Source organism: Hoplias malabaricus, chromosome 3 (genome assembly GCF_029633855.1).
Source record: "Hoplias malabaricus isolate fHopMal1 chromosome 3, fHopMal1.hap1, whole genome shotgun sequence".
Classification (NCBI taxonomy): domain Eukaryota; kingdom Metazoa; phylum Chordata; class Actinopteri; order Characiformes; family Erythrinidae; genus Hoplias; species Hoplias malabaricus.
In genome coordinates this window covers 39026040-39040293 of record NC_089802.1, presented here as the reverse complement: position 1 = coordinate 39040293, position 14254 = coordinate 39026040, and the positions used below count along the sequence as shown (strand labels likewise).

Here is a 14254-nt window from a genome sequence, read left to right as displayed (position 1 = left end):
TCTGAGACTTTTTCACTGTACTGTTTACTGTAGGAACAGTTGAATTTAATAAAATATTTAAAATATTTATTGTTTAATATCTATAAAGAATATTGTACACAGTTTAAGTTAAAGTCAGGGTGAAGCCATGCATATATTCACTGCACAAATGATCGTAGTGAGTGAAAACGTCTTAAATCTAGTCAGTGCAGCTAATATTTCTTATTCTGAGACTGCTCAAGTATAATTTTAATTCATTCATTATATTTTTAGATCAATGTAACTGATCTTTTCTAGTGAAAGTGACTTACTCCAATAAAATAAGACTCACTGGATAAAAGAGTAGAATTATGTTGATTAACCCTTACATTTTACAGCAAAGTCTTGTGGTGAGAAATGTTAGAAACTGGTTAGATTTAATGTGATTTCACTTGCTCCGAGATCATGATTTTGCAGCGATGACTTTCATTTGGACCGGAACATGAGTAGATCAGTGCAGTGTGGATTTCATGAGTTATTCCCAACAACAGGACGAGGTGGGAAAAGGGAATTTTCTGGTGATTTGCCTCTTTTTTATGGGTGTAAAAAGCCGTGGCTTTTGGATGAAGGCCACTCTTAACCTATACCTGCTGTTGCCTTTGGTTTCTATAGAACTTTTACGGGACTAAAACAATAGGAAGAATACAAACATATCAGCGGTAGTCCAGACTTTTACAGGAACAATCTTGACTATGTTCTTTTGCCTATGGAGGGGTGATTACAAGTGAGAATTTTATCTGAAATAGCTTTAACGTTCTTTTTATTTGCTTTTTAAATTTTTTAAATGTTACTGTACATAAAGGTTCTTTTCTTTTGGTTTCTTTGAATGAAACACACACACATACACGTTCCTGCTTATTTATTTGAATTTATGAATTTTTTAAAAATATACTCTAATTTACAAATTTACAGCTCCGTCTCCATTGTAAATACAGTGAATAACTGACAATATTATTTTTTGTTTTTGTTTTTACTCTGTAACTGTAGCCTACGGTTTCTCACGTCTCGTACGATACGATCAATTTCACAACTTTAAAATAATTTTAAATTGCATTGATTTAATATGATAGCAGTCTAATTTGCAAAATGTTGACAGTTTCAGTTCCTGAAAAATGTTCTAATTTCTTTCGTATTTTATTTTCAGTTTTGAGTCTGCAGTTCTACACTGTGTACCTAATAACGTCACCATGTTCTATTAACAAAAATGTCAATAAAATATCAAAAGAACTCTCTGAAATTTCTTGTGTGAGACCAGCTTTAATTCCACAGCCTTTGGCATTAATCCAGTGCAGTTTATTCAAATACACATATAAGTAAATATAGCTGTAACATGACTAGATCTGATTAGAACAATCACAGCACATCTTATAGTAGACGATAACTTTCTTTATGCATTTCATGTTCAGATTCCTGCAGTATAAGATGTCTATGTCTATTATGGTTTTAGACATATAACTAAATCTGTAGCTAAAGCATTGTGATATGATCCAGTAATTACACTATTACATGGTAAAACTGCAACATAGTACTTTATATAAAGTACAAACCCTTGGTGATTCTCTGAGCGAAAGTAAGTTGAAATATTCACATCTGAGAACTTAAATATGACATTTTTGGGGTTCATTTTTCTGACCAATCGGTGCTGGGGTCTAAGTGTTGCCCCAATCATTGGGACATTCCCAGTGATGCCCAGACCTTCCAAGACCAGAAGCCCAAACAGCACGATGGACTCTTTGAGGGGGCAGGATCATCACAGTGCAAGCCAGGGTCTGCAGCCCTCACCTGAGGGGCTGGTCATGGCTGTTGCCACTCTCCTCCAGTGCACTGAACTGTCCACTGGCTTTAGATTAACAGCAGTTCAAAAAAAGAAGCATCATCAGTTTCACAGGTCCTCACCCTTCCAGGTTAGTGGTAGTGTGAGTGAATTCTAGGTAAAAGAAAGGGACTGGAGACGACTAATAATTATAAATAAAATATGACATATTTCTACTTATACTTTGCACAGTTTCTATCAATGTTTCCAAACATATCCAGACAGGTTTTCTTATCTGTGAAGTTCCTACTTCAAGGTGCAGTCATTACTGACTGGATCTGATCCTACAAACCCAGTACCTGACTTCAATAATATTGGCTGCTATCAAATCCTCACAGCAATGTTCTAAGCCTTCCCAGAAAAATGGATGCTATTAATGCTTTGAAAGGAGGAATGATGAATACATTTAATTTTTTTAAAAATCAACATGTGGATATTTAGAGAGCTGCAGCTTTATTAAAGAGTGTGCATGCTTTATTAGATCTGACTACAGTGTGTGATGAAACAGTGTGTTTTTCAGGCTGACTTGGCATAGTATTGATTTGAAGGGATCTATTTAATACCAGTTTGTGCAGGTGATCATGAAGCTCATGTCATCCACTTGTTTTCTGCCCATTCTTCTCTGTGGCAGTTCAGGACCTTCCTCTAGAGAATGGGTCTCTTGTTCTGGGTCCAGACTCTGACTCGACTGAGGCTCATTTCCCTCAGGTGATGGCGGTTCCTCGTTCCTCTGCCTCTGATCTGAAGCCGGTTTAGAGCTGTGACCTCCTCCCATGGCTACGAGACAGACCAGAGCTTTACATCAGCTAATCCGGAACTTGGTCTGAGTCACACAGCTGTTTTTTTACTATTTCTGTTCTTATTATTTTGGATTGTGCTGTCTTTTTTCATATTGCTGAATGGAGGACACTCGGATTAAAATATCACAGTTTTCTCACTGCATTTGTGCTAAATCCTGTGACCGAGATTTAAACAAAACTGGGAGTAGGATTGGTTTGGTGTGAATTGCTCAGTTCTAGACAAACTAACAGTTACAACTGTTGACAGTGGCAGTGAATCCACCCAGAGGTCCACCTCAAAAAACTCCTGGTTCCAACCATCAGTCTGCAGTTCTCTACAATCAACAATTGACATCAAAACACTCTCACACTTTTTTTTTTTTCTTCAAAAATACCCCCCTCTCTTCAAATACCTCTTTATTATATTAGTATTTCACAAGGTGAGTGAGGGGTGATATGTGGGCTGTGATATTGTAGTATAAAAATAATTTGTTGTTATTTCAGAAAACATTTTGTTCTTCTGGACGCCTCAGTGCTGACCCTGTGTGGACAAAACTGACATCATGCAACATGACTCTGATTTTTTACCAGGGCTCTTTTCCCTTGAACAAAATAAATGTAAAAATAAATTATAATGTTGGGGGATTTTATTATGTTTTATGAAATGATTATCATAAAAGATGGTATTAAATTAATAAAACAAAATCAGATTTATATAATTACCTCTAAAGCTCTTTGAACTGCTAAAAGCGTGAAAGTTGCTCTGTATGATAAATTAATTATTACTATTAGTAATATCAGTGTTAGTAATAGTAGTAGTATTGCTATCATAATAATAGTAATAATAATTATTAGTAGTAATAAGAAATAGTAGTGAAATATTTAGTTAATCTAATGTTTGCTTGCTTTAAATTGCTGTGGGAATATTATTGTTATTTTCAGTTTATTTATAGATATTTTTGTCTTTTAAATTATTTTAAATGGGAGTGATAATTAATATGATAATTCAGATAATTTTACTGCTTTGAAACAGGCTAAAAAAATTAGCTGATGAAATAAGTCATTAGAGGTCCATTAATCTAATAATATCAATATAGAAAAAAGAATCATTCAATGACTATAATGACAAACTTTTTTTAATGTTAAATGTTTTTTGACTAGGTTTTTATTTATAGTATGTATATAATAATTATGCCAGATTTTTACGGAGGATGGGTTTGGAGAAGACACCACATTTCATAAAATGTATTAAAATTTTACCTATCCCCAAGTTCCAGTCCGCAGGAGGACTCTTAATTTGTCCGGTGTTTCCAGGCAGAATCCACTGGTGGCCGAGTGTCCGTCGGTGACGCGAGGCTACAGCAGAGACGTATCTCGGTGAACTGGCCAATGAAAGCGCAGGACGCGCGTTACGTCGCAGGGGAGGCTCGACCTGATTGGCTCAGAAATCCAGTGAGCGGTGGAACCCGGTTGCTAGGCAGTATTATGGAGGAAACACAACAACAATAATATAGCGATAAATATCCAAATATCACAGTAGCCTGTAAAAACTCTTCTTAATTGCAGTTGATTTTCCTGTGCATACACAGTACACTGTCAAAGATAACTGTTTGGATGTTTGTTTGTTTACATTGTTGTATTTTTCTATTTGTTACTTTTTTATTCATTATTTTTGCCAGTAATGTAGCTAACTACAAAGTATTGTGAAATAAATGTTTACATCTGAGAAAAAAAAATATTTTAATAGGTTGATTGTGTTAGGGATTTAGTTTACGTTTATTTATTTGTTTGTTATTTTAGAATACATACAAGTATTATAAATACAACAGGTAATGATTTATATTATGATTCTCAGATATGTCATTATAGTAGGCCAATATTATTATTAAACTAATCTGTCATTAAAGTTGGTGTAATTTAACAAACCTACTATTAAGATCACAAGAATAAACCAAACTATTTGGAAAATAAGTCAAAATATATTTTACTCTAGATGGCTAACAAAATGTGGTCACCGTTATCTGACTCACCTCTTCATCATGCATCATAGGCAAGGAAATGCAAGGCATGTTTATTTATAGAGCACCTTTTGGCAATTCAAAATACTTTTCAAAACAGTACAGAAATATCAAAGTAGAGGAATTACCATTATACAACAGGATGAAATCATTTTAAAAGCAATTATAATAATGACATAGGATCCATATCTGAACCACAGACTGGTCAGTCAGGCACAGACAAGCTTTGTCTATGAAGCCACACTGTTGTAGCACTTACAGAATTAGGCCTGGCATTTTCTTGCTGGAATAACAATGGACTTCCTGTGAAGAGTTAAGATAACACAGGGAAAAGGTATTGCTTTGATGGCACCATATGTCTCTCTAAATCACAATATATACCTCCATACAAATGGTACATTCCCATTTGCGAGTCACTAATGCCTTGGGCACTGAGTGATATGAGGAATATTGGCTTTATACCATTCACCCATCAGTTTGGATGGCGGCTTTCATCTTGGGCACAGTAAACGCTACGTTTTTTCTAGGAAACAGGATTAAATTATTATTAATCTAACCACACCACACATTTCTTATGCCTTTCCAACAATCTGGGATTAGCTTGGGACCTGAGAACTAATTTCTCCTATTTAAAAGCATTTCAGCTTTCATTTCTTGATGCAGCAGTTGTGTTAAGTAAAAAAATATTTTTTTATGAAATGCTCCCAAACCCACGTGGCTATATTTATCACAGTAGTATGGTGGTTTGTCATGCACTGCCAACTGTGGGCTGGAAGTTCACTCTCATTCAGCAGTGCTGTCTAGCCTTGTCCTACAAGGAGATAGAAATTTCTTCAGATTTCCTGAATCTTCCATGGTGTTACGGACAGGAGGCTATGAAAGACCTAAACTCTGCAATTCTGCACGGAGAAAATTGGTTTCTAAACTGTTTCAGTCCTCTCACATAGTGTGGTCCCCCACATCCAGCTGCAGGATCTAAGCAGATGTTGAACGCTCCAGCTTCTAGTGGAAATATTTAATAGAGGGTAATTTGAATATTTATTCATTATCTATAACCCTTATCCAGTTCAGGGTCGCGGTGGGTCCAGAGCCTACCTGGAATCATTGGGTGCAAGGTGGGAATACACCCTGGAGGGGGCACCAGTTCTTCACAGGGCAACACACACACACATTCACTCACACACTCACACCTACTGACACTTTTGAGTTGCCAATCCACCTATCAACATGTGTTTTTGGACTGTGGGAGGAAACCGGAGCACCCGGAGGAACCCCATGCAGACACAAGGAGAACACACCACACTCCTCAAAGACAGTCACCCGGAGGAAACCCACGCAGACACAGAGAGAACACATCACACCCCTCACAGACAGTCACCCGGAGGAAACCCACGCAGACACAGAGAGAACACACCACACTCCTCACAGACAGTCACCTGGAGCAGGAACTGAACCCACAACCTCCAGCCTCCTGGAGCTGTGTGACTGCGACACCTACCTGCTGCACCACCTTGCCGCCCCTAATTTGAATATTCTATAGCTAATCTTTTTCCCCTTATTTTGCCCATCCAAATTTTTTAGTGCTGCAGGCTTCAAATTATACATTTATTTATATTCTAAAATACTATAAACAGATTATAAATAGATCACTGATGTTTTTTCTTATTTTCTGTTTCTCAACTTTTGATGTGTATTTTCTAATCTTAATATGGTGAATTTACAAGCTAATAACATTTATTTCCTAAATAAATGTAATGTAATTTAATTCCAAAACATTTTAAAGAACACTCGCATGAATTAACGTTTATTTCTCGTTGTTAGGAGGGGCTTTAAACTGTTATTTACCTACTTTATTGTATTACAATCTTATTCATAACCTCTTTAATGGTGTGTCCTGCAGGATTCGTTTAGAATTAATGTCGATAAGAGTCCTCGTGTTTTGATGTGCCTTGTGAATGCTGCTGCAAGAATAACAGTCTACCTTTGGGATAAACAAAGTACAAATCTAATGTAATTTAATGTAATAATGAGGAGAAAATTAAAACACTGGTACACACCGCAGAAACTCCGCAGTTCACAAACCACAACAACAGCAACAACAGCAGCAGCTGCGCGCTCCCGAGATCCACTGCGTCCAGGAGCGTGGTGACGTCACGGTGACGCAGGCGCGCCGCCGAGGAAGAGGCGGACACGTGGGTCTCCGCTGTGCTCACACCGAAAAGGCCGAACTTGAGTCTTGGTGAGTTTCCTCTTTAATTTCTGTTTTCCGCGGCACAAAGTTCGGAGATCGCGGCTGTTCCTCAGTAAACAGAGCCGCACCGGTTAGAAACTGGGGTCATCCGGCTGTTAGAGGCCTGTTTATCTGTTAAAACACTGAGAAGCTAAGTTAGCTTAGCCGTGTTTCTGATTCCTCTGAGTTTGTTTTAGTTTTAAATTCATAACAATACTTTGTAATATCACAGTGAAAGCGGTTTATTCTACGGGATGTCCTTTCAAAATAAATAAATGCGCAGGAACTACTAAGTAATGCGTGGGAACTACTTGAGGCTTGGAAAGGACATACTTTAAAATCTAATTTTCTCGCTTTATTAAGTAATTTCCACGTATTATTAAATCATTCCCACGTCTTATTAAGTTGAGTAAACTACATAATTTGTGGGAATGAGAAACAGTGTGTTGTTAAACAGTGAAACCGGCCTCGTTCTCCTCTGTCTGTAGTGAAATGTGGAGCACGGTGTTTTTTAACCATTGACCACAGCCACAGCAGCTCCACGTTAAGTCCCGTCAAAAGTCAAACGTTAAGTTAAGGCTGGAGAACGACATTAAAGTCTGTGGGAAATATTTAATTTCCATGTCTCTTTATGTATCTCTCAAACATTTTTTTTGTTATTTTTTTGCCTAATTATTCAGGACTAACTCTGTTTCTAACAATTGTGACGTTCCAAATATAATCATATTCCCTTTAAAATAAATGAATGTGAGAGAACAGTTTAATTGTTTGTGAATGGCCTCATTTAAATATCTCAATCCTCTGTCTAAAAATATGATTTTAAAATTGTGTGGGTCCAAATTAATATTAAATTAAATTTCTTACATATATTTTTATGAATGACAAGTTGTTTGTCATTGTACAGTTTTACAATGAAGTGTGTCTTCTGCACTTTAGAGTGGACACACACCTGGAGCAAATGGGGGTTAGGTGTCTTGCTCAGGGGCACCCCAGCCATGGATGTTGAGGGAGAATACACCACTGTTCGTTCACTCCTCTGCCCCCAGTATTTCCTTCCTCCTTCCTCAGCATCCACAGCTGGGGTGCCTTTTGAGCACCTGCTCCGCGAGTGCCGGGGATGGCTGTACTCTGCTGTTCTGGCAGTGTGTGCTGTGTGCCCACACTCCTCTTAGTGCACTATTGTGTGTGTGTTTGTTTGTTTGTTCATTCTCTGGGTTAAATGCAGAGGCACAATTTTATTGCACATTTTGCAATGACGTTTAAAAAGCAAGTTTGCTTATATAAAGTTAATATACTTATGATAATTTTTAAACCTGGCCCTAGTTGTGCATTTCCTCTATGTCTAAGTATCCCATGATTTTTTTTTCCTCCCATAATGCACTATATTGCCAAAAGTATTCACACACCCATCCAAATCTTTGAATTCAGGTATTTCAATCACTTCCAAGGCCACATGTGTATAAAACCAATCACCTAGGCGTGCAGACAGCTTCTACAACCATTTTTGAAAGTATGGTTTGCTCTCAGGAGCTCAGTGTGGTACTGTGATAGGAGACCACCTGTGCAACACGTCCACTCGTGAAATTTCCTCGCTACTAAATATTCCACAGTCACGACACCAGGGTAAGTTGTTCAGTGTTTAATAAACCTGTCTGTGACCTCCATAGAGCACCATTTATCAATCAGACTTTTACATAGTAACATAAATGTGTATTAGTTAGGTTAAATTAGCGCTGTTAATATGAACTGCCCTGTCTGAGGTTTGTTTACATCACTTCTTTTTAAACAGGGCTTTTCCCTTAACTTCATCTCTTTTAAAACACAGCTCAAACCTCACAAAGGCATCTTTGTCTTAACAAAGATTAAAAATTCTAGCTACACGTAAAGGGTTAATGTTTCTGTTTTTCAAGGCCTCTTGTTATAGGTTTCTGCGAGGAACCTGTGAATCATGGGAAATTCCCTTCAGGGATGTGTTGTCTGCTGCTTATGGGAGGGGCACATAAAGTGCACATAGGGGGTGCTTGTGAGCACCTTCGTTTAGTAAAATAGAAGAATTGGGACACCGTCAAGCCTGGCACACTTGCACAAACGAGGGGTGTGAGTATTGGGTCGGGAGCACGGTGTGTTCTGAGGTGCAGAGGAACTTTCTGCAGAGTCAATCGCTACAGACCTCCAAACGTCATATGGCCTCCAGATGATTAAACCCTATGGGTTAAGAATGGGAGGTCACTCAAGTTCATAAGCAACAGAATACTGTTGGTGATATTGTGATTGTCCTGCTTCAGTCAGAAAGCTGAGGTTTATTAACATCTCTGCGTGTGTGTGTGTGTGTGTGACTTTCAGTTTCTGTCCGACTGCAACGTCCTTATCAGAAATGGCCGTTCGAGCTTCATTTGAGAAGAACAATGAAATTGGGTGCTTCGCAAAACTCACCAACGCCTACTGCCTGGTCGCCATCGGAGGATCAGAGAACTTCTACAGGTCAGTCTTTATCCACTCGTAAACTCTTGGACCACAGTTTAATGTGAGTGAATGAAGTTAATCTAAGTGTTGTAGATATACACTGTATAAAATAAACTGTTTAAATGAGCTCTAACGGCACTGATGCCTTTTTGCCACCAGTGTGTTTGAAGGTGAACTGTCAGAAACAATCCCAGTGGTCCACGCTTCAATAGCAGGATGTCGGATAATCGGTAGAATGTGTGTGGGTGAGTGAAACTCTAATCTTCTGACGTGTTTATGAGAGCAGTGATATGGGTGAAGTATTTCATTGTCATTACACAACAGGTTTGATTGGACAAGAGGCTTTCTCTTAGTGCTGATTATTTCTGTTTGAAAATTTCGAAATGCATGAGGGCTCCATTAGTTAAGACGGAAAACTCAGTATCAGACAAACCGAACAAGCAACAAATGACTCAAACAGGGAAATGAGTGTGATTAGGTTTATAGAGTTGACAGAGGTGATATCTGTGTTTGTTTAGCCTCAGCCACCGGTTTCTGTACATCGTGCCAGAATAGCAGGCTTATGATGGGTAATTCTGTGTTCCTGCAGTAGTAGGAGGATTTCGTCCACGTTAATAGACGAAAAGCAGCAGAATCTCCCCCAGAGAATCCACCAAAGTGAAACTGACAATTGATTTCATTAAGCCCAGAAACAGCGGTTTCGTTATAAGGAGTCAGATTTTGGTTGTGAACAGAGCTCCATTACAAACTGACGCTTTATGGTCAGGTGCGTCATGTTCTGCTGAATCGTTCCTGACTTCATTGAGCCTGGATTAACTACCTGCAACTTGAGATTAAATGGATTTAAAAGCTGTGTTTGTGTTCGTGAGCTTGAGAACACCGTAAAACTTAACCACTTAATCCTTGTCTTCTGCGACTGTCTCACTCCTTGTCGTCTGTCATCAGTGGCTATGTTTGGATGCAAAGATTTCCTCCAATCGGAGTGAATTAATTCCAGTTATAGATTCAGACTGAGGTGTATTAATGTACCCTCCACTCACCAGTCTGATTGAAGTTATAATCACGTGCTGCCAGTGATCCAAGCCGAAATGATGCACAGAGTACCACTTTGTACACGTCACTGGAGTTTACTGTCCTCGTGGAAGATGCAGTCAGAGACGGAAGGATGCACTATCATCATCACCACCACCATCATCATCATCAGGCAGTGAACAGTTTTTCCTCTTCCTTTAAATAAAGCTTCCTTCGCCTCGAGTTATAAAGTTTCATTTCGTCTCAGAAAGGTTCACTCAAAGAATTAAGACCCTGAGCTGTAGCAGGATTTCTGTTGAAAGATTGGTGAAAGATTATCAACCCTAAGCCCAACTCATGCACAGACTGTAAATACATTTTCCGATTGCATGTGTGTAATCAGACTCATGGCTATTATTCTCCTATTTAAAGGATTACATACCTTGTTCAGTCGGATAGAAAATATACTCGTGATTACCTCGATCAGCCTGCTCTGTTCCGATGGAGGCGTATACATGTGTATACTCCGATTGAAATATTAGTCGGATTATTAACGGAATATAACGCTACATGGTCTAAACCTGACCTCTGCTGTTTTCACAGGGAATCGTCATGGCCTCCTTGTGCCCAACAACACGACAGACCAGGAGCTGCAGCACATCAGAAACTCCCTCCCAGACTCGGTCCACATCCAGAGAGTTGAGGAACGCCTCTCCGCACTCGGGAACGTCATCGCCGCCAATGACTATGTGGCTCTCGTACATCCGGACCTTGACAGGGTACGACTGGCACTGATTTTATGTCCAGATTACATGTCCAGACGTGTAACTGCAAAAGTGTCGTTCACAATCTGAGAAAACCGTACCTGTGTAGACTGAGGGGGAAACGTAGCTCCAGTCTAGATTTAGTGTCCTGCAGTGTATAAGTCAGTGAGGTTATGTGCTGTGCTCAGAAAGGTTTGAGAGCCACAGAAACAGTTTATCACTGTAATAGTGTATATTTTCAGTACCTACACATACTGCTCCAATAAATTTGAGCTGGTTTAACCTCCTAGGCTTACTGTGTGTGCAGGAGACGGAGGAAATCTTGGCAGACACACTGAAGGTGGAGGTGTTCAGGCAGACTGTGGCAGAGCAGGTGCTGGTGGGCAGTTACTGTACCTTCAGTAATCAGGGAGGTCTAGTCCACCCCAAAACCTCCATCGAAGACCAAGACGAACTCTCTTCACTTCTGCAAGTGCCTCTTGTTGTGAGTAAAACATGACCTGGACATGACTGCGTTGTCATTTATCTTCAGATAAAATGCTGTGTGTGATGTCTGAGCCAGGTTTGGAAGTGATGTGTGAAGTCATTTGTGGGCAGTGAGATTTTATTTGTTAAATATAGTGATCCAGGAGTCCAACATAGTTACTCACCCATAACGCAACATGATTCCAGCCAATGTAGCTTTCTATTCTACTACATGGACCCTGCTCGACTTGGCTCCTTCTCCTCCACCAGATAAATCAGGTCCTGGTTCTGGAAGCATGTTCTTCTTTAGTGGCTGTTCTCTCGTGGTTCAGAGTGAGCCGAGTAGGGACTAAACCGTGGCGTGTAAACCTTGCAGAGCACTGATTGTCCAGAGAGAGTCGTCACTCTACACAACGCAGACGTCCAGCACCAAATCTCCACCTGTAAAATCTCCAGGTGCAGCTGAGATCAAGTTTGTTTTTATCCGACTCACGACGGCAGCTCGTAAAATTACGCCGTGGTCTTTTGAAAAGGTTCAAACTCTTCTTGGATCGGTGGCAGACGAAAGAATCCAGCGAGAGTTGTGTTGTGGTTTCCAAAGCCAGTGTTTCCTGTTGTAGACAGGCTTTTGAGACAACAACAATTACATTTCAGGGCAAGAGTGCTTTATAATGAAAAACAAAAGATGTAGGATGTGAGAAGAGCAGGTACCATACAGTGGAAAAGCTCTGTTAGTTGAGCAAGAAAAATCGTATCAGGCAAAGCATTCTAATTCAAGCTCGTCTCTCTAGGCTGGAACCGTGAACCGTGGCAGTGAGGTGATCGCTGCTGGGATGGTGGTGAACGACTGGTGTGCCTTCTGTGGCCTGGACACGACCAGCACAGAGCTGTCCGTCATCGAGAGTGTCTTCAGACTCAGTGAGACACAGCCTAGCGCCATCGCAACCACCATGAGAGACTCTCTCATTGACAGGTAAACACGCATACACTCACACACACTTTCTCTCTGTGTCTCTCTGATACTCTCTCTCTCTCATCTCTTTGAGGGAAAAACCAACAGATTTGCACAAGTTCCCTTTCTTGTCTTTTGTCTCTGCGTAAAACCATACTTTTGTGAGGTTTCTAGACTCTTCAGGGTGAAGTGTAGATCTGAAGTGACTGTGTAGATCCTGAATTAAAACCCAAAGTTTTGGGATGATTTGGACATGTTTGTGGTCCAGAACAAGTCATCCGTCATCTTTCAGGAGAGAAAGTGGACCCACAGCTGTCCACAATCTTATATAATATATAATAAATATAAAACCCAACTCTGCTGTGAAGGTGATTCCTCTCCGGTGTGTTTTCGGTGCTGATGGGAATGTTTTTCTTCTTGTTTTCCAGTCTTACATAAACTGTACATGTTTTGGACCTGGATCAATACCGGACCTGAATGAGGACACTCTGAGAACTTGGCCCCCGTCTGTTAAAATCTGAGGCTCTGTTCACCGCAAAGAGCCTTTGTACGATTGTTGTATGATCTGGTGTATGTCAGAAGTTTGTAGATTTGTTGTGCGGAGCATTGTGGGCAGTGTGTAAATGACCTATTGACACGTGCTGGATCAAAATCTACAGAACAGCTTTACCATGTGAAGTGTTTACTCTAAAGCTTCCAATTTGTATGTTATCGTTTTTAACGTCACATCCGTTGTATAAATGCAGTGCACAAACACAACCAATAAAGCCTCCGCATGGTCAACACTCACTGATGCCTGGAGACTTTGTTACAGTGGGTCACTTCACACCACAACAGGGTTCTGTAACTGTTAGCGATGCTCTAAAATTAAGACTGATGCTGATCCTTAAGACTCTTGGAACAACCTGGTGTCATTTAAGGACTCGGTCAAAAATCTGAAAAGCAGACGAGTAACTCCCCTTATGGCTTCTGTGTTGATTCAGCGCTGAGCCCTACGCCCTTGCGAGTGTTTATACTTCTGCGTTAAGTGTCTGTGTCGCTCTACAATTGCACAACTACACCACTAGGGCTGCATCTCAAAAATCAGTCCTATGTAGTGGTGTAGTAGAATTACTTTTATTAATCTTTAAAGTGCACTATTTAAGGAGTAGGGCGTTGATTGTGACAACATAGTTTACATGAGGTGCCAGGAAAGTAACTAATACAAAGCAGGCAGATATTTCCCACGTGGTCCTGCTTCTCGTGGAGTTATTTTTTCCTGCGTTTTTCATTTGTTCAACATTGTTATTCCTCCCTGAAGCCCACAAACCTGCTGCTGTCTGCCTTCTGTGTGTGGAGGAGGGGAGTTAATGTTCCTGTACCACTCCGGTTCAACATAAACAGTGTCCATCCGACTACAGGCCAGTCACATTTGTTGCGGTCTGCATAGACGCAATGTATAGTTATGATTCTGGGGGTGTTGGTCAGGCTACAGCACCAAGGCACCAGGATTTACCTGCTGCACCATTTAAGGTGGAATTTAAAATCTGGCAACACATGGATTAGAGTTGTCTGTGGCTATGATGGGTTGCTATCATGGCCAGCCATTACCCGTTCAGTTATGTTAATGCTGTTGATGGCAGATCAAGTGCTGTTCTGATTTCTCCTCATCCACAGCAGAGTCAGAGCCACTACAGCTGTAGAACCAGCCCTGAAACAGGGAGCAGGTTCAGATCAGGCTCATGGTTTTATTGCTTACATA

General features: G+C 40.1%; 1 protein-coding gene and 1 long non-coding RNA gene across 2 annotated transcripts; one reads left to right on the top strand and one right to left on the bottom strand.

Annotated features, from left to right (window-relative positions):
* Positions 1-610: 610 nt before the first annotated feature.
* LOC136691689 (uncharacterized) lies at positions 611-6835 on the bottom strand. The gene is made up of 3 exons (XR_010801892.1): positions 6686-6835; positions 3871-4083; positions 611-2608 (listed from the first exon to the last, which is right to left on the bottom strand). It is a non-coding gene; the product is annotated as an uncharacterized lncRNA (long non-coding RNA).
* eif6 (eukaryotic translation initiation factor 6) lies at positions 6709-13296 on the top strand. Its single transcript, XM_066664383.1, has 7 exons — positions 6709-6867; positions 9202-9339; positions 9481-9566; positions 10936-11111; positions 11404-11580; positions 12353-12534; positions 12942-13296. The coding sequence occupies exons 2-7, from the start codon at positions 9233-9235 to the stop codon at positions 12949-12951; spliced, it is 738 nt and encodes a 245-aa protein (XP_066520480.1). The 5' UTR covers positions 6709-6867; positions 9202-9232; the 3' UTR covers positions 12952-13296.
* The last annotated feature ends 958 nt before the right edge of the window (positions 13297-14254 follow it).